Source organism: Scyliorhinus torazame, chromosome 22, assembly GCF_047496885.1.
Source record: "Scyliorhinus torazame isolate Kashiwa2021f chromosome 22, sScyTor2.1, whole genome shotgun sequence".
Taxonomy (NCBI): Eukaryota; Metazoa; Chordata; class Chondrichthyes; order Carcharhiniformes; family Scyliorhinidae; genus Scyliorhinus; species Scyliorhinus torazame.
Window position 1 is genome coordinate 102,281,826 of NC_092728.1, and position 20,103 is coordinate 102,301,928.

General features: G+C 49.1%; 1 protein-coding gene across 1 annotated transcript in view; it reads left to right on the forward strand.

Annotated features, from left to right (window-relative positions):
• col27a1b (collagen, type XXVII, alpha 1b) overlaps positions 1-20,103 on the forward strand; it is a 699,034-nt gene that overhangs the window by 109,774 nt on the left and 569,157 nt on the right. The window contains exon 4 of the mRNA XM_072487808.1: positions 12,979-13,032. Coding sequence (XP_072343909.1) covers positions 12,979-13,032 — 54 coding nt within the window. The remainder of the gene's footprint in view (positions 1-12,978; positions 13,033-20,103) is intronic.

The following is a 20,103-nucleotide window of genomic DNA, read 5'->3' on the forward strand; positions in this document are numbered from 1 at the left end:
GCTGGCATTAGCTACCCCTCCATAATTGCCCTTGAGAAGATGGTGGTAAGTTGTCTTCCTGAACTATTGCAGAAGGGGCACCCACTGTGCTGTTGGGGTAGAGTTCCAGGATTGTGACCCGCGACAGTGAAGGAGCAGCGATTAAATTTCCAAGTCGGGATGCTGGAGGGGATCTTTCAGGTGGGAGTGTTCCCAGGAATCTTCTGCCCTTGGCCTTCCTTGTGGTTGAGGTTGTGATTGGAAAGGGTCCAGAGGAGGCTCACAAGAATGATCCCTGGAATGAAGAGCTTGTCGTATGAGGAACGGTTGAGGACTCTGGGGCTGTACTCGATGGAGTTTAGAAGGTTGAGTGGGGATCTTATTGAAACTTACAGGATACTGCGAGGCCTGGATAGAGTGGACGTGGAGAGGATGTGGACGAGTAGGAAAGACTAGAAGCAGAGGGCACAATCTCAGACTAAAGGGACGATCCTTCCAAACAGAGATGAGGAGGAATTTCTTCAGCCAGAGGGTGGTGAGTCTGTGGAACTCCTTGCCGCTGAAGGCTGTGGAGGCCAAGTCACTGAGTGTCTTTAAACGAGAGATAGGTTAATAAGGGGATCAGGGGTTATGGGGAGAAGGCAATAGAATGGGGATGAAAAATATCGGCCATGATTGAATGGCGGAGCAGAATTGATCGGCCGAGTGGCCTAATTCTGCTCCTATGTCTTATGGTCTTATTTGGGGATCTCCCCATACTTGGCCCTGCCAGGCGTTTTGGTAGTTTTTAGCCTCTCTCGCACCTCCCTGTGTAAATTGGGGTCACAGGGTCATGTGGTGTGCGGAGTTAAGTGGAACCATCCATGGTGTAATTCCACGGAGAAAGACGACCCTGAATCAGTGGGATTTGTAGAATTGTTAAAACTGGCTGAAAACAAATTCAATCCAGTTTCCTTAATGCATCACGGTAGCATTGGGGATAGCACAATTGCTTCACAGCTCCAGGGTCCCAGGTTTGATTCCGGCTTGGGTCACTGCCTGTGCGGAGTCTGCACATCCTCCCCGTGTGTTTCCTCCGGGTGCTCCGGTTTCCTCCCACAGTCCAAAGATGTGCAGGTTAGGTGGATTGGCCATACTAAATTGCCCTTAGTGTCCAAAATTGCCCTTGGTGTTGGGTGGGGTTACTGGGTTATGGGGATAGGATAGAGGTGTTGACCTTGAGTAGGGTGCTCTTTCCAAGAGCCGGTGCAGACTCGATGGGCCGAATGGCCTTCTGCGCTGTAAATTCTATGATAATCTATGATCACAATAGAATGAGTGATACCTATCAGGAGGTTGCCAGGTTCAATACCTGCTGTGTGTTGAGCTAACTGACCTCAAAGCCAGGTGTCCTCGATCATGTAACAGTTAACTTTAGCCCTTAGCCGGGGAAAGTAAAACACATCAGATGTGACTCTGATGACCATATAATCATAAAATTTACAGTGCATAAGGAGGCCATTCGGCCCATCGAGTCTACACCAGCCTCTGAAAGACCACCCTACCTAAAGCCACACCTCCACCCTAACCCGTAACCCAGCAACCCCACCTAACATCTGGACACTACGGGGCTATTTAGCGTGACCAATCCACCTAACTTGCACATCTTTGGACTGTGGGAGGAAACCCACGCAGACACGGGGAGAACGTGCAGACTCCGCACAGACAGTGACCCAAGTCGGGAATCGAACCCGGGACCCTGGCTCTGTGAAGCAACAGTGCTAACCACTGTGCTACCGTGCCGCCCCCATGGTTATTTACGCCTGGACACAGACACTAACAATTGAGAGCAACTTTGCTCTCCGTGATTGGTTGAAATCCACCAGCGGCCATTGCCGGAGTGTTACAGACGTTCCAGAAAGTGAAGTTTGCGAAAGGAAGACTTGCACTTTTATCTTCCAAAAGCCTTCAGAAGAGAAGCGGTGAAGGGAGAAAAAGTAGAGGTAGAAAAATAAACAATTTGACGTGCTTTGAAACTACATCAAAGTTGATCCTTTTGAGCATGGAAGGAATCCCGAAGGGAAATGAGATTTAGCCATTGTAGTATTATAAAATATGAAACTTCAAATGATTATCGTGTATCGTGTTTTGCACCTGCTCCCATTGTACCTGTAATTAAAAGTTTGCATCCGACCGGAATCTATCGTACTGCACCTGGTAACCCGATCTCAGTGGCATCACAACTTAAAAGTGTCACATTTCCAAACGTGTCACATTTCCTCAGGACAAGGAATTGCAAGCAGCAGAATCGACGTCACCCAAGCAAATGTGCACACGTCTAAACGTGAACAAATGAAAGTGTTACTGAGGAGCAAGTAACCAGCAGAAAGCAAAGCAGCAACAGTAGCAGCAGCAGAAACATCTTGGGTGGGATTCTCTGTTGCCCGACGGCAATATCGTAATCGTCGATTGGGTGGAGAATCCCTTCCGGCGCCCAAGTTGGGGGTGCGGCGGTTTGACGCCGGTTTTCTAGACCCCGCCCCCTCCGAAATGGCATCATTGCGTCGCGCGCCGCACGCCATTGGAACGGCGTTGCCGCATCATTGGAAGGCCCAACCCTGATGCTCCGCCCTCGATGGCCCGAGTTCCTGACCGCGTGGTTGACGTGCGGTCTGAGCGGCCGGGAAACCGGCGTAGCGGCCGCGGTCTGTGTCCAGCGGTGTGCTGTTGGCTGGGGGAGTTTCTGTGAGGGCTGGAGGGACTGGTGGGAGGTGGCCTAGGGGGTGGCCAGGGGTTGACCTGTGGGGCAGTATTTTGCAGGTAATATTCGAGCACAGCCGCGCCATGTTGTACGGTGCGACCGCTGCTGGTCGTCACTGTGCGCTTACACAGCCACGGACCCGGCCATTCTTCGGCCACATTTGGCGCGGGAGCCGGGGGTTTTACCCGGCACTGCCGTTAGCCCCACATCGGTCTCAGAATCGGTGAGGGTTCAGCGCCGATTTTGGCATCGTAATACGCCACAGTTCCCATGCCAGCATGGGCACTTAGCCGCAAAATCAGAGAATCCAGGCCCTTGTTCTTGTATAGCACCTCTTCTATTAATGCAACGTCCCAAGGTGCTTCACACAAATATTATTTTTGACACCGATCCACATAAGGAGATATCAGGGGCGAAATTCTCCGTAATCAGCGCGATGTCCGCCGACCGGCGCCAAAAACGGCACAAATCAGTCCGGCATCGCGCCGCCCAAAGGTGCAGAATCCTCGGCATCTTGAGCGGCCGAGCCCTAACGTTGAGGGGCTAGGCCCGCGCCGGACTGATTCCCGCCCCGCCAGCTGGTGGGAAAGGCCTTTGGTGCCCCGCCAGCTGGCGCGGAAATGACTTTGCCGGGCGGCGCATGCGCAGGAATCCTGCCCCAGGTTTCTCTCTCCACAGACGCTGCCAGACCTGCTGAGTTTATCCAGAATTTTCTGTTTTTAATTCTGATTTACAGCATCCGCAGTATTTTGATTTTATTAGATGGCCAAAAGCTTGGTCCAGCTGGTGGATTTTAAGGAGCGTCTTCATAGAATCATAGAATTTACAGTGCAGAAGGAGGCCATTCGGCCCATCGAGTCTGCACCGGCTCTTGGAAAGAGCACCTACCCAAGGTCAACACCTCCACCCTATCCCCATAACCCAGTAACCCCACCCAACACTAAGGGCAATTTTGGACACTAAGGGCAATTTAGCATGGCCAATCCACCTAACCTGCACATCTTTGGACTGTGGGAGGAAACCGGAGCACCCGGAGGAAACCCACGCACACACGGGGAGGATGTGCAGACTCCGCACAGACAGTCACCCAAGCTGGAATCGAACCTGGGACCCTGGAGCTGTGAAGCAATTGTGCTATCCACAAGGATACCGTGTCTTAAAGGAGCAGAGAGAGGTGGAGAGACAGAGAGATTGACGGAGGGATTTACGTGGCAGAATGAAGTGGGTCCCTCAGAATCTTTTCCCCCATTAGTGCCACTCACTGATCCAGTACCACAAAAACAATAACTCGCACAATTATCCAGATTATTCCTTCGCACTGTTCCACCTCCTTTCCCACCTGGCGTACATAGCTGAAATAATATTCTAACATAAAGAATGTCCAAAACGTTACACAACACTGAAAAAACACCACTAAGCTGACCTATATAATACCGCAAGTGGTTTCTGGGTCTGAGCCTTGCGGTTTTGCAAAGCAATTTTCATCTGGATTGTGACTACTGCTTTGGGCAAATTCTGACCGCATTACGCTCGCTGTATTCGGCTTCTGTGAAACTGAACGAACCAGGATGAAGCGTGACACCCCACAGCGATAACCACAGGTGATTCCTTCACCGGGTGTTTCAGCTGCTGGACGATCTTTGAGGTGGCAGCAGCAGCTGCACTCTGCAAGTCGAGGGATGAAAATTCCGTGGTGGTCCCTTCTGGTTTAGGGGTCCAGGGTGTTTTTCCGGGAGGCACCAGCACTTAGGAGATCCCTTATTTGCACAGCAGTGGGAGGTGCTTGCAACACTCCGCGATGAATCTAGGCATCCACATGGTCCCAGAGACCAGAATTTTGACTGTTTGCTCTCTCTCGCCTCCCTACCAGAAAGAATAAATGTCCCCCCTTTCTGCGTATAAATGTCCCCCCTTATCTGCGTATAAATGTCCCCCCCGTCTGCGTATAAATGTCCCCCCTATCATCATGTAAATGTCCCCCTATCTACGTATAAATGTCCCCCCATCTGTGTATAAATGTCTCCCCATCTGCATATAAATGTTCCCCCTATCTGCGTATAAATGTCCCCGTATCTGCGTATAAATGTTCCCCTATCTGCGTATAAATGTCCCCCCTATCTGTGTATAAATGTCCCCCTATCTGTGTATAAATGTCCCCCCTATCTGCGTATAAATGTCCCCGTATCTGCGTATAAATGTTCCCCTATCTGCGTATAAATGTCCCCCCTATCTGTGTATAAATGTCCCCCTATCTGTGTATAAATGTCCCCCCTATCTGCATATAAATGTCCCCCCTATCTGTGTATAAATGTCCCCCCTATCTGCGTATAAATGCCCCCCCATCTGTGTATAAATGTCCCCCCTATCTGCATATAAATGTCCCCCTCTCTGTGTATAAATGTCCCCCCATCTGCGTATAAATGTCCCCCTCTCTGTGTATAAATGTCCCCCCTATCTGCGTATAAATGTCCCCCCTATCTGTGTATAAATGTCCCCCCATCTGCGTATAAATGCCCCCCCATCTGTGTATAAATGTCCCCCCATCTGCGTATAAATGTCTCCCTCTCTGTGTATAAATGTCCCCCCTATCTGCATATAAATGTCCCCCCTATCTGCGTATAAATGTCCCCCCATCTGCGTATAAATGCCCCCCCATCTGTGTATAAATGTCCCCCCTATCTGCGTATAAATGTCCCCCCTATCTGTGTATAAATGTCCCCCCTATCTGCGTATAAATGTCCCCCCTATCTGCGTATAAATGTCCCCATCTGCGTATAAATGTCCCCCCATCTGCGTATAAATGTCCCCCCTATCTGCGTATAAATGTCCCCCCTATCTGTGTATAAATGTCCCCCCCATCTGCGTATAAATGTCCCCCCTATCTGTGTATAAATGTCCCCATCTGCGTATAAATGTCCCCCCATCTGCGTATAAATGTCCCCCCTATCTGCGTATAAATGTCCCCATCTGCGTATAAATGTCCCCCCTATCTGCGTTTAAATGTCCCCCCTATCTGTGTATAAATGTCCCCCCCATCTGCGTATAAATGTCCCCCCTATCTGCGTATAAATGTCCCCATCTGCGTATAAATGTCCCCCCATCTGCGTATAAATGTCCCCCCATCTGCGTATAAATGTCCCCCCATCTGTGTATAAATGTCCCCCCATCTGCGTATAAATGTCCCCCCATCTGCGTATAAATGTCCCCCATCTGCGTATAAATGTCCCCCCTATCAGCGTATAAATGTCCCCCCATCTGCGTATAAATGTCCCCATCTGCGTATAAATGTCCCCCCATCTGCGTATAAATGTCCCCCCATCTGCGTATAAATGTCCCCCCATCTGCGTATAAATGTCCCCCATCTGCGTATAAATGTCCCCCCATCTGCGTATAAATGTCCCCCCATCTGCGTATAAATGTCCCCCATCTGCGTATAAATGTCCCCCCATCTGCGTATAAATGTCCCCCCTATCTGTGTATAAATGTCCCCCCATCTGCGTATAAATGTCCCCCCATCTGCGTATAAATGTCCCCCCTATCTGTGTATAAATGTCCCCCCTATCTGTGTATAAATGTCCCCCCATCTGCGTATAAATGTCCCCCATCTGCGTATAAATGTCCCCCCATCTGTGTATAAATGTCCCCCCTATCTGTGTATAAATGTCCCCCCATCTGCGTATAAATGTCCCCCCATCTGCGTATAAATGTCCCCCCTATCTGCGTATAAATGTCCCCCCTATCTGTGTATAAATGTCCCCCCATCTGTGTATAAATGTCCCCCCATCTGCGTATAAATGTCCCCCCATCTGCGTATAAATGTCCCCACGATCCACTTCAAGATGTGACCAATTGTTTTTTAAAAATGTAACATTTTAAACTCTTTTTCTTTGAGGGTTCCTGGCCATGATCCGGGCTTGCACCAACCCCCCATCCCTGTTGGGATCCACATCGCTCGGCACGCTTCTCACCCCTTCCCAGTCATACCTGGCTCTTTACCCTTTACCGTGACTATTCCCGGAAGACACTTCTTCATCGGCTCCCCGTACTCCCAACTCCACCAGTTAAGGTCGCCAACTGTGATTAAATGTATTCCTGGAGGTTTCATCACATGACTTGCCCCCGCGCTCCAGCCATCAGTCAACCTCCATACTTCTGGCACAGTGAACAGGGGCAGCAGTAGGCCATTCGGCCCTTCAAGCCTGCTCCATCATTCAATCTGATCATGGACATTCTGCTACCACAACTTCAGCATCCCACTTTATCCCTATTTTCCTTAATGCCCTACATATCCAAACACCTATAGATTTCTTTCTTGAATCTACTCAGAAATTGTGCATCCACAGATCTCCGAGTTAGAAATTTCCAAAGACTCACAGCTCTCTGAGTGAAGAGATTTCTCCTCAACTCAGTCCTAATTGGCCGAACCCCCAATTTCCCACCAAGGGATGAAACATGTCCATCCACCATCTGTCCTATCACGCCCCTGGCTAAAAATGTTCTACTTTTAACTGAGATCACCTCTCATTCTTCGAGGGAATATATTCCTGGTCTCCTCAATCTCTCCTCATAGGATATCCCTCCTCGTCCCAAGCTCCGCTCTTTTCCAATTGCTCATCTCTGCCCGTTGATGGGGGGAGCCCTTCTCTCATTCCTACCCCCTTTGCTCGTTCATATCATGCAGCTCCCCTCAAATTCTCCTCCCCTGCCTAAAACTGATATTCCGGGAGACCTGAACTCCTCTTACGTGATATGGGTGAGGGCGGACTTTAGATCCCACTTCCTCTTGTTGAAGAATCTGGAACTAGGGGGGTTACTGTTTAAAAATAAGGGGTCACTCATTTAAGATGGAGATCAGAAGATCTCTCGCAAGGCCGTGAGTCTCTGGAACTCTCATGCTCAATAGGCAGCGGAAGCAGAGTCATTGAACATTTTTGAGGCACAGCTGGATAGAATTCATAGGATCACTAGAGTGCAGAAGGAGGCCATTCAGCCCACCGAGTCTGCGCTGACCTGCCGAAAGAACACCTTACCTAGGCCCACTCCCCTGCCCTATTCTTGTAACCCCATAATCCTATCGAACCTGCACAGCCCTGGACACTACGCGGGCAATTTAGCACGGCCAATCCACTTAACCTGCAACTCTTCGGACTGTGGGAGGAAACCGCAGCACCCGGAGGAAGCCCACGCAGACACGGGGAGAACGTGCAAACTCCATAAGTACAGTCACCCAAGGCCGGAATCGAACCCGGGTCCCTGGTGCTGTGAGGCAGCAGCGCTAACCCGCTGTGCCACCGTGATTGACAAGGAGGTTAATGGTTATCAGGGGTAGGCAGGAATGTGGGTTCATTGAATGGCAGAGCAGGCTCGAGGGGCCGAGGGGCCTAGTCCTGTACTAATTCACACGTTTGTATGCAGTTGATGGGGAGCGGCCCGGATCTTTACCCATCAATGCAGACAGCAGACATAAAGTCTGAAACAATGCAGTTGGTGCACTTTTCTGTTTTGTTTGCATTGTGTGCAACCTGGGCCTGAGTGATGGCCAAATCGCTAATGAACAAAATATGCAAATTGGATAATGACTGGTTTGTGCACACATGAGCCGCTGTGCTTGTCCAGACTGTGAAGCACCCCTTTTGTTTGAGACAGTACTTTCCATGCACTCTTCACTTTGGTATTGTTCTTGTGGCTTTCCTTTTACTGCCTAGCTTAGCTATTATACTTCATTTATTGCCTTTCCAGCGTTGCACCTGTTTGGATATCCTTCACCAGTCTCCCATTGTTTCCGGTTTGCTGAGTATTAACTCTATCAGACGCTTGTCTGCAGTAAGAACCTGAGGTCCTGATGTTACTTCCCCCAAACTTTGATTTCCCTCATTTCGGCAAAGTGACCTAACGAGATCTTTTGGCACTGTGGGGTAGCATGCCCGTCACTGAGCCAGCAGCTCCAGGTTCAAGATCCAGCCCAGGACTTGCTGGCCAAGGGAGATACGTTCATAACATGGTCAAGCAGGTTGAGTATTAAGCGCCAGATTCTTGCACCAGACCACCAGTGGAAAGTGGGGTAAGAGCGGAAGAGATTCCTGGTCATTCGCGTGATGGAAAGAAAACTGGAGCCCCCTACCAGCGCTGTCCGTAGCCCCAGGCTACACACGAAACTGCCTATACACACAACACCCCCCTGTCGACCCAGAGCCCACGGCGGGGCGGGTGAGCCACGCAAAAACACCGTAGACTTCGGCGGAACTGGAAGATCCCGCTGGCGTCCAATGGTGAGCCGCCTCCGCTGTGGGAAAACCCGTCGGAGGGGCTGGGAAATCCCATCCATAATCCTCATTTTTCAGTATTAATGGAAGGTCCCTTCGGAAAATGCTAACTTTCCATCTCATTCTCAAATGCTGGTGCGATTCCATTTATGAAGCAGCTGTGTCTCTTGGCCTGGGCATTTTTTAGTCCTCGGCCTGGTGCCTTAAGTTGGTCTGACCCTTCGAGTTTGGTGGTCCTCTGCAATCGTGACTGGTTTGCATTGAACTTCTGAATGTGATCCTTCAATAAAAACTCAAATTAGTGGGGGTCCTAACTCTGATCCTGGGACTGTCTGCTCTTGTTACTAATGCAGACTGTTTCCCACCATTCAGCCAATTACTCATTGCTGGGTTTATCTTGATTCCCATCGCTTTAAGCTTAAGTAGCAGTATTCTGTGCTGAACGTTGTCAGATGATTTTAAAATCAAGCTGGAGGATTTCCTCAAAAAGACCACAGTTTGTTCATGAAAGATCCTTGTCTTCTGAATCCACACTGACCCGTTGTTTAGTGAGTTATCACGCAGAAGATCCTGCACTCCACCCGTGGAAATCGATTTCCTTGTATTACCCAATATTGATCGAAAACAAAACTTTTGTCACCACGTTAGCCAGCGGCATAGATTTGCTTATAGCCCAAAGGGAAGCCATTCAGCCCAAGAGCATCTCACCCAATTAGTCCAACCCGCCACCCCACACTCACTCCCTCCCCCACCCACCCACCCACCCTTTCCCCACAGCCTTACAAACCTTTCTTCTTTAGACAATTATCCAAACCCCTTTGAAGGCTTGATTATATTTACCTGCGTCACATTCTCAGACAAAGTATTCCAGAGCCTAACCACTCGCTGCGCAAAATGTTTTTGCTGATGTAATTGTTGCTTCTTGTGCCTTGAATCAATGTGGTCTAGTTCTTGGTACTCTCCCCACTGGGAACAGTTTCATTCTATCTACCCCGTCCATACTCCTGGTGATTTTGAACACTTCTTACAAATTTCATCCTATGTTACTTTTGACACTTCGGGCGGGATTCTCCGCTTTCCGACAGCGAAATTGTATTCGTCGATCGGGTGGAGAATCCCTTTTGACGCCGACATTGAGGGGCAGCGACTGTTTTCGGACGCTCTGCCCCCCCGCCCCCTCCAAAACAGCGTCATCAGTGAGTACGCCGCAGGCCGTTGGGACGTCACCTGAATGTCCTCCCCCGCTGCTCTGCCCCTGATAGGCCGAATTCCCGACGGCGTGGGACACGTGTGTGCTGAGTCTTCGTCAACCTCGCGTGGAGGCTACGGACTGTGTCCACTGCCGCCACAGCCGGGAGGGGAGCCGTTCGGCTGGCCGGGGGAAGGGGGCTTCGGCGGGGGCTGGGGGGGGGGGGCTGGTGGGGAGTGTCCGGGGGATGTCGAGGAGGGTTACAGGCGGGCACTATCTGGCAGGCCGGGTCCGTGAGCAGTCGGTGCCAAAGAACAAAGAAAGGTACAGCACAGGAACAGGCCCTGCGGCCCTCCAAGCCCTCGGCACGACCATGCTGCCCGTCTAAACTAAAACCTTTTACACGTATGTTGCATGGCGCGACCGCTGCAGGTCGTCGCCGTGCACATGCGCGGCCACGGACAAGGCAATTCTCCAGCTGTTTCCCATCGGGAGGTGCATCGGTGCTGGGGGTCCCACCGACATTTTCATCATAAAACTAGACACTTCCTCTGGACATAGCCTCAAAATCAGCGAAGCCAGCCCTTATTACGCAGAAATTACAATATCGAATCATCTCCTTCCACCCAGCTGTCTGCATTGGTGTTTACCCTCTACATGAACAATGCTGCTAATCGCATGCATTTCCAAATTCCCTTCCCTTCAATCCGTCAAACCTATTCTTAAATCTCCACAGCATCCAAACCCACAATGCAAAAAATCTCTCTGAGTCGCTCACTATTCTAATTATCTTGCATTTAATCTTATATGCATGGTTTTATCCAGCCCCCCCCACTCAACCATTCGGAATGGCCTGCTCCCGTCTAGTATGTACCATCCCTTCATCATTTTAAACAGCTCTTTCAAAGCTGCCCCAACAAACCCAGCCTCAATTTTACACAACTTCTTTCAGATTTGTATTCCCTCAAACCCGGCAGCATTCCAATGGATCTGCGATATAACCTCTCTCTTGCCGCAACATCCTCTCTTAAGTTGTGGAGGCCGGAGCTGCCAGTTACGGTCTCATTAGGCTTTCATACAAGTTCGCTGTGACATCTGACATCCATTGTACAGTACCGGTCTCCTGATCGAAGGAAAGATGTAAATGGGGTAGATGCAGTTCAGAGATGGTTCAGAGAATGGGCGGGTTGTCTTATCACGAAAGGTTGGAGAGGTTAGGTTTGTATCCACTTGAGTTTAGAAGATTAAGAGGCGACTTGATTGAAACCTTTAGGATCCTGAGGGGCATTTATTGGATAGGATTTGATTTATTGTCACGTGTACCGAGGTCCGTGAAAAATATTGTTCTGCGCACAGTCTAGATAGATAGTTCCATACATGAAAAAAATATAGGACGTACATAAATATACAATGTAAATACATAGGCACAGGCATCAGGTGTAGCATACAAGAGTGTAGTACTACTCAGTAGAGAAGATGTGTGAAGAGATCAGCTCAGTCCATAAGAGGGTCATTCAGGAGTCTGGTAACAGCGGGGAGGAAGCTGTTTTTGAGTCTGTTCGTGTGTGTTCTCAGACTCTTGTATCTCCTGCCCGATCGAAGAAGTTGGAAGAGTGAGTAAGCCGGGTGGGAGGGGTCTTTGATTGTGCTGCCCGCTTTCCCAAAGCAGCGGGAGGTGTAGACAGAATTAATGGATGTTAGGCGGGTTCGCGTGATGGACTGGGCGGTGTTCACGACTCTCTGAAGTTTCTTACGGTCTTGGGATGAGCAGTTGCCGTACCAGTCTGTGATGCAGCCTGATAGGATGCTTTCTGTGGTGCACCTGTAAAAGTTGGTAAGAGTCAATGTGGACATGCCGAATTTCCTTACTTTCCTGAGGAAGTCATAGTCATAGAACATACACTTCAGAAGGAGGCTATTTGGCCCATCAAGCCTGCACCGACCCACTTAAGCCCTCACTTCCACCCTATCCCCATAACCCTATAACCCCTCCTAACCTTTTTGGACACTAAGGGCAATTTATCGTGGCCGATCCACCTAACCTGCACGTCTTTGGACTGTGGGAGGAAACCGGAGCACCCGGAGGAAACCCACGCAGACACGGGGAGAACGTACAGACTCCGCACAGACAGCGACCCAGCGGGGAATCGAACCTGGGACCCTGGCGCTGTGAAGCCACAGTGCTAGCCACGTGCGCTACCGTGCTGCCCCTTTTTTGTCCAAAGATTGATAAAACGCCTAAGTATAGGCGCTGCCGTGCTTCCTTGGTCGTAGCGTCGACGTGGGTGGACCAGGACAGATTGTTGATGACAGGGTGGATGTGGAGAGGATGTTTCCTCATGTTGGAGAATCTAGAACGAGGGGGTCACTGTTAAAAAATAAGAGGCAGGTGGTGTGCTGTGATGTGACAGGACCACGAACAAGATCTCGCCAACGTTTCCCCGTGAGAAAACCAGCTCGCAATGGATTTGCACCAAAGTACGTTGGCCAAGGTTTACAAAGGGTGAACCTGCTCAGAATCAAGCGGCAATGGTGACTTGTAAAAACAGCCAAATCATCGCTGTGCCTTCAAAATCTTTTCGCTCAGCATGAAGATTACAATTAAGACTCTCATTAGGAGGTGACCTTGTCAAGTCTGTGTCATTTTTCTGAAAATTCTGAATTCTCCATGGAAAATATGACTGATATTCTGGCAAATAATCCATGAACCCCCTCACCTCGAGCAGGATTAGTCAGTAATTGCTGTACTGAAAGGTAGAATAATGACTATATAATATTGTTAATGTATATTAATTATTTCTTTGCAGGGTCCCCCTGGCCCTCCAGGACTACCAGGCTCAGCTGGGAAAAGAGGACCTCGGGTAAGTGCCTGAAATTCTTTGTTCTAAAGTTTAACTCCTTGAAAGTACTGGTTTGAGCATCGGGAAACAGCGGGAACAACCATTTACAGTTAGCATCAATGTCGTAATAGCAGCCTCTGTCCCATCACTTTACCCAGCAGTTAAAATGTACTCGTCGTCTTAATCCTGCTCTAATGTTCCTATCCGTGATTGTTCTGATGGCAGAGTGCTGGAATAAAAAAAATCGCGTTGACAGATTGAATTTTATAGGGAGGGGCTGGATAGGCTGGGACCTTTTTTTCCCTGGAGCGTAGGAGGCATAGGGGTGAGCTTATAGCGGTCTATAAAATAATGAGGAGCATAGATAAGGTAGATAGTCGACAGAATTTCCCAAAGGTAGAGGAGTTTAGAACTAGAGGGCACAGGTTTAAGATGAGGGAGGAGATACGAAAGAGACCAGAGGGCAATTTTCTTCACGCGCAGGGTGTTGAGCATCTGGGACGGGCTGTCAGAGGCAGTGGTAGAGGCGGGTATGATTTTGTCTTTTAAAAAGCAGTTGGACAGTTACACGGGCAGGGTGGGTGTAGAGCGATAGGGGCCAAATGCGAACAAGTGCGACTAGCTTAGTGATAGCAACTGGGCGGCATGGACAAGCTGGGCTGAAGGGGCTGTTTCCATGCTGGAAACATCTATGACTCTATGAATGAACAGAATTTGAATAAAATGATGATAATTCTACAGGCGCCATCTACAACTTGCTTTCCGGGCAAATTCTTTTATTGTCCTTGTTTTCCACTTGAGCACGATGCCAATTTACTTTTCCAATTGTCTATCAGTCTGAAGACAAATCAAAAGATTTCAGTCGGGCAATTGCACCCCTTAGAAATCGTGCTAAAAGCATCTCAAATATCGACAACATATCGTCGCGGGGATGGTTGTATTGGCCGACCAACGGGAAGATTGCGAGGGCAAGTCATGTGATGAAACCTCCAGGAATCCATGGCATCACAGTTGGCAACTGTACTCGGTTCGCCCATCTCACATCTGCAAAACAGGTGCAACAAAGTCACCTTTTTATCTATCCCAGCGGGTCTTTTTAACGAGGACTTTGTGCCCAGGACTGGTCCGTGGCTTCACACGAGAAGAAAGTAGGCTCTTTTGTGTGTAACGTAACTTGACAAAAATAACCAGATCCTTTGCCCTAATTAGCTAGCAGACAAATTTGCAGGCTTGCCAAAGACTCTTTGCTGAGGACAATGCTCGCTTAAATATCCAGTGCCACATCTTACACAGAAAGCTATTTGTTCTAGCAAGCCATGCAAAGAAATAACATGGTACAGGCGTTGGAACATAAATTAAGCCCATTATATCTGCATGTGGTCTAAACTCATATGTTTTCCTTCCATCTTGCCTGGGCAGGCACTGTGATTTGTGAATGAACTGTAAGTTTTATCGAAACTGATGTAATAGTGAGGTGTACATAAAATTGTGAAAATAGCATCATAAGTGAGGGAAAATGTGTACTTATTGCGATATGGAAAGCTTGGATAAATACAAGTGCGAGCTGGGCAATTGTCCAATGTAGAGTATTAATCTAAGTAGACATAAGAAAACATGAGCAAATTACCAGTTAATTACTGAACTAAATCAAACTGGGTACAAAGCCTTCTCACTTCTAATCTCTCCATGTCGAGGATCACTGACTGGTTGCAGCACAGAAGGAGACCAGTTGGGTCCATTGTTTACAGGCCAGCGCTCTTCTGCAAGAGCGACTCAACCATTGCACTCCCCTCCTTTTCCCCAGAGAGCCGCAATCTTTGTCATTTTCAGGTCCTGCTCCAATCCCCCCCCCAATTGAAACCACGAGTGGATCTGCCTCCACGATGCACCCGGACGCTAACACTGAACCCAAGCACAGAGACTTTTTTCTCGACCAAAAATATATCGCTTTGAAACATTTTTAAACAAATTCTCAAGAGGGTGCGGCCATTGTTGCCCATCCCCAATTATCATCTATTGGCGCGTTGGCACAGTGGTTAGCACCGCTGCCTCAACGCGCCACGGCTCCGGGTTCAATTCCGGCCATGTGCGACTGTCTGTGCGGAGGTTGCATGTTGCAACAAATGAGTCAGCAACACTTGCATCCTGTGAAATAATTTTTTTTTAAATTCATCTAAATTTTATTAAGGGGAATAAATAGGCTGGCTAGAGAAAATCTGCTTCTGCTGCTTGGGAAATCTAGGACAAGGGGGACATGGTCCAAATTTAAAGCCAGTTCTTTCAGGAATTAACTTGGGAACACTTCTAAGCACAAAGGGCGCAATCTAACCGGAGCTCCACTCAGTCGCATTTCCTGCACTGAGGTGCGATCTCTCGACCACCCCCCCCCCAGGCAACCACGGATCCCTCCCAAGGCCCCAACTCACCTGCTAGGGAGTCCTCAAGCCCCCCGCACCCCACCTCATTCGGGCAGGGCACCCCCAGGCCCAATCCCCAGTGTAGGCCAAACGTCACCTGGGTACCTTGGCAGTGCCAGCCTGGCAGTGCCCCGCCAGCCAGGCTGTGCCACCTGGGCCCCTGAATGGCACTGCCAGGGTACCAGGCCAGCAGTGTCAAGGTGCCCAGGTGGCATCAGCAGTGCCAGGGTGCCATCCTGCCCAGATACCAACCACCCGAAGGGCCTCCGATCACTTGGGAGATCCCCCCCCCCCCAAGTGCTGTTCCACAGGGTCCCCATTTGTGCGGACCAGTGCCTAACGATGCCCAGCTGGGGTCTCCTCGGTGAGGCCAGTAGGTCCCGGTGGCCGGTTAGATCTGGCGTTCGGGGGGAATTAAGGTTAACTCTGCAAGTCTAGGTCCAGCCCATTGTGGGTGGGATCCAGATTGCGATGTCTCGCGAGATCTCATTGGATCTCACGAGACGAAACGACCATCGGGAATCCTGGAAGAGGCCTCGGGATCTATCGACCGCATCCCACCCCGATTCCGGAAGGCACAGCTCAAATCGCGGCCAAAGAGTAGTAAAAGTCTTCCGCAAACAAAACCTGTTGAGATTAATTGTCAATTTTAAATTTAAGATTGATAACTTCCTGTTTTCTAAAGGTATTAAAGTGGGGCAAAGGTGGGCAAAAGCAGGAAAGGCTGGATAGTCAGTCGAGAACAGAGTTAATACGGACTCAAATTCCCTCTCCTCAGATGCTGCCAGACCTGCTGAGTTTTTATGTCCTTTTCCATTTTTACTTCTGACCTCCAGCACCTGCGGTATTTTGCTTTTATTTTAGTGAATAAATGGAGTTGTTCACAAATCAGCCATGATCTCTTTTAATGATGGACCACCTTTGAGGGGCGCAATGGGCTCCTCCTCTTCCTGTGCCCGATGTCTCCTCTTTCACATATTTCTTCCCCTGATCGCTCTCAATAAAATAGTCGGACATGATCTTGCTGATGAAATGTGACCTGATGTAATTTTCTGATGTATCTTATTCCATATCTGGATTGGCAAGTCCCCTTGCTGGTTTTTATTGCTTCACCATTTGCTGGCATTTCGCTGCCCATGCCCTTAAACTGAGTGGTTCCCTTGGCTATACCAGATGCCACTGAAGAGTCAACCGCATTGCTGTAGGCTTGGCATCGCATTTAGACCAGACCGGGCCAGAACGGCAGATTTCCTTCCCTAAAAGACATTAGTGAACCCGATGGGTTTTTTTTTTTGATGAGCACAGATTTTTAAAAAAATGTTTATTCCATTCTTAAAGTTACAAAGCCCATGTGCAGCGTGGACAGGGCCAGCACTTAATCCATCTCATTGCTCGCTCCAAAAAACTCTTCAAATTGAATCCAATTCATGGTCCCTGCAAATGAGACACATGGGGCTGGATTCTCTGATTCTGGGGCTATGTCCCCCACGCTGGCGTGGGAACGGTGGCGTTTTATGCCAGAACATGCTGGGGCCAACATGCCGGCAGTGTAGAGCTCAAGTTGCCGATATGGCCCGGTGAATTGGCGGGTCCGTGGCTGCATGGCGCTGACCGCTTGCGGACCCAGCCCGCGAAATAGTCTCCCCTACGGCCGGCCCGCAGTGCCTCAGCCCCTAATAAAGTCCCCCCCCCCCCCCCCCCCCGCCCGCGGATCGGCCCTCCCCCGACTGTGGCGGCGCTGGACTGAGTCCGCAGCCGGCACGCCGAGTTCCCAACGGATGAGACCACAGGCAACCGACGCCGTCGGGAACTCGGCCAGTCGGGGGCGGAGCATCGGGGGGGGCGGGCCTCAGGCAATGTCCTGAGGCCGCCGATACGTGGCGCGGCGTACTCGGAGAGTAGCTTTGGCGACAGTGGAGCATCGCGAAAGCGGCTCCGCCCCCGTTTTGGTCGGGAACTTTGATTCTCCGGCCGGTCGCTGAATGCGATTTCAGCGTCGGCAACCACAGAATCCAGCCCATGGGATCCAAACTGACAAGCAAAAACACGCATTGGGTTGGTCAGTACATCCCGCCCATAATTCCAGATGTTTATTAAATTCAAATTTCACTATCTGCCGTGGTGGGATTTGGAACCCAGGTCATTTCCACTCCAGTGACAGTACCACGAGGCCACTCCCTCCCCTTTACAGCATAACGAGCTCGCTAGCTGCGTGAGAAGCGATAAAAGGCTCATCGTGATCACCTGCCTTTTTTTAATACCACTAACAATCACATTCTGAAGTCGGGCACATTTTAAACATGTTCTTTTCTGCGGTTTCGTCCACTTTTCTGAAAGGAAGTGACTGGGTTTAAGGCCCGATGTGCAATCTGCTTACTTGCAGCAAAGCTAGTACTGAGCCTTTATTGAACTCTTGTGAGAGTGAATCATTTATCTGCTGTAATGGTTTGTATATTTGTTCAGCTGGCGTAAATAGGAGTCCGTGATTAAAGGGCAGCGCAATTAACTGATCCTTTACAATTTTTTTATACAATTGTCATGCTTGTTGTTGGGAGAGATGTTGGATTGAAATGATACCCAGCGGCTTTTGGTTAATATGAGGACGGACTGGCTTTGTTGAAATATGTAAACTTTCTCTAGCTGCTGAACTCGAGAGACTGGGAGGTGGACCTTTATCAGTGGGAAGGTCAGTTTTCGGGGGCACATTTTTATCAGTTAGGGCTCGCAGTGCAGAAACTCAAGGGGCATGTGCGTATGTGGGAAGTTTTACACAGGGAGAAGTGCACAACCCACACAATCTTTTAAGTGCATTTAAAAAGTATTGTATCCCAGCCAGGAACACTAAATCATGCGTTCTATCCATTAGCTCCCATGATGATTTTATACTTAGCTTCCCATATTGAGTTTGCAGCTGTTATCACATAAACAAATACCATACCAGAAAAATAAGATCCAATGGAACGTCACAGAAAAGTTAGCACACTTGCAATGATAAATAAAATAATGAAACGGTGGCCTAAATCCTCTGGTACTGCCCACCACGGGACGGAGAATTCGACAGACAAGAAGATCCCACCCAATGAATTTACCTTTGTACAATCGCTTGCTATGGGCCAGGGTTTAAAAACTCCAAAGTACATTATGGAGTTCACCTGACCTATAACTTTTTGTTGACTTTGGCTAGGATGAGCACAAGAGCCTGACTTTCAGGTTTTATTCAACGGACCTCTTCGCCGTTTTTAATAAACAAAAACAAGCTTTACTCTGAGAATTTAGTTAACATTTGTATAAGCACACACAGCAAGAATTTTTATCAATTCCAAACATAAATACCTCCACACGGCTACAGTAATCTATGTATAACCCTTAATGAGCTCCCCCTTAACTGTTCCAATTCAATAACAAAATCTCAGTTTTGAAATGTATCATAGAATCATAGAAATTATAGTGCAGAAGGAGGCCATTCGGCCCATCGAGTCTGCACCGGCTCTTGGAACGAGCATCCTACCCAAGCCCACACCGCCACCCTATCCCCATAACCCAGTAACCCCACCCAACACTAAGGGGCAATTTAGCATGGCCAATCCACCTAACCGGCAAATCTTTGGACTGTGGGAGGAAACCGGAGCACCCGGAGGAAACCCACGCACACATGGTGAGAGCGTGCAGACACGTCACAGACAGTGACCCAAGCCGGGAATCGAACCTGGGACCCTGGAGTTATGAAGCAATTGTGCTAACCACCATGCTACCCAATTGAATCCCAATTGAACCCGAACCTCAACTGCTTTTTGTGGGAAAGACTTCCGGATTTTCTCCACCCTGTGTGAACAATTGTTTCCTGACATCACCTCTGAACGCCCTTAACTCTAATTTTAAGGTTAAGCTCCCTTATTCTGGTCTCTGCTTTCCTGGTGTTGCTGTTAAATTCAGGGCGCCCGTCGTCAACAGCGACCCAGGTTAAACGGGACGTGTTGTTTGGATACCCAAGATATCAAGCTCTTGAAAACCACTCGAGTGTTTAGATGTTTGAGTGCCTTTGGCATGTCACTCATGACTTGTAAATCAGGAGCAATAATTTTTGGCATTCCTGCCCGCACTTCAGACAGCAGACACCTGGGAACACCACCACCTGGACATTGCCCTCCAAGCGACTCACCGTCCTAACTTGGAAATATATCGGCCGTTCCTTCGCGGTCGCCGGGTCAAAATGCTCCCTCCCTAACAGCACTGTGGGTGTACCTACACCACAGGGACTGCGGCGATTCAAGAAGGCAGCTCGCCATCACCTTCTCAAGGGCAATTCGGGATTGAAAGTACATGCCGGCCTAGCCAGCGAAGCCCCACACACCTTGGAAAAAAACCAAGATAGGAAGAGTCCATTCAGCCCCTTGACCCTGTTCAGCCTAGTGAGATCATGGCTGTTCACCATCCGAACTCTCTCCACCCCCATTTGACTCCATAACCATCCTCATCCAGCACCAATATTTTTTCAGCACAGTGTGAAATTTGAACTTAATCTGGAATGACACATATATATATGCAGACTATTTAAATATAGAAAAGCTGCAGTGTAGCTGGATATATTTGGATGTGCTCAATCTCCCATTAATTGCTGGCTTTCCGATAGCTTTGGAAAGTCATAGCTGGAGTTTCCAAATTTTTTTGGCAATTG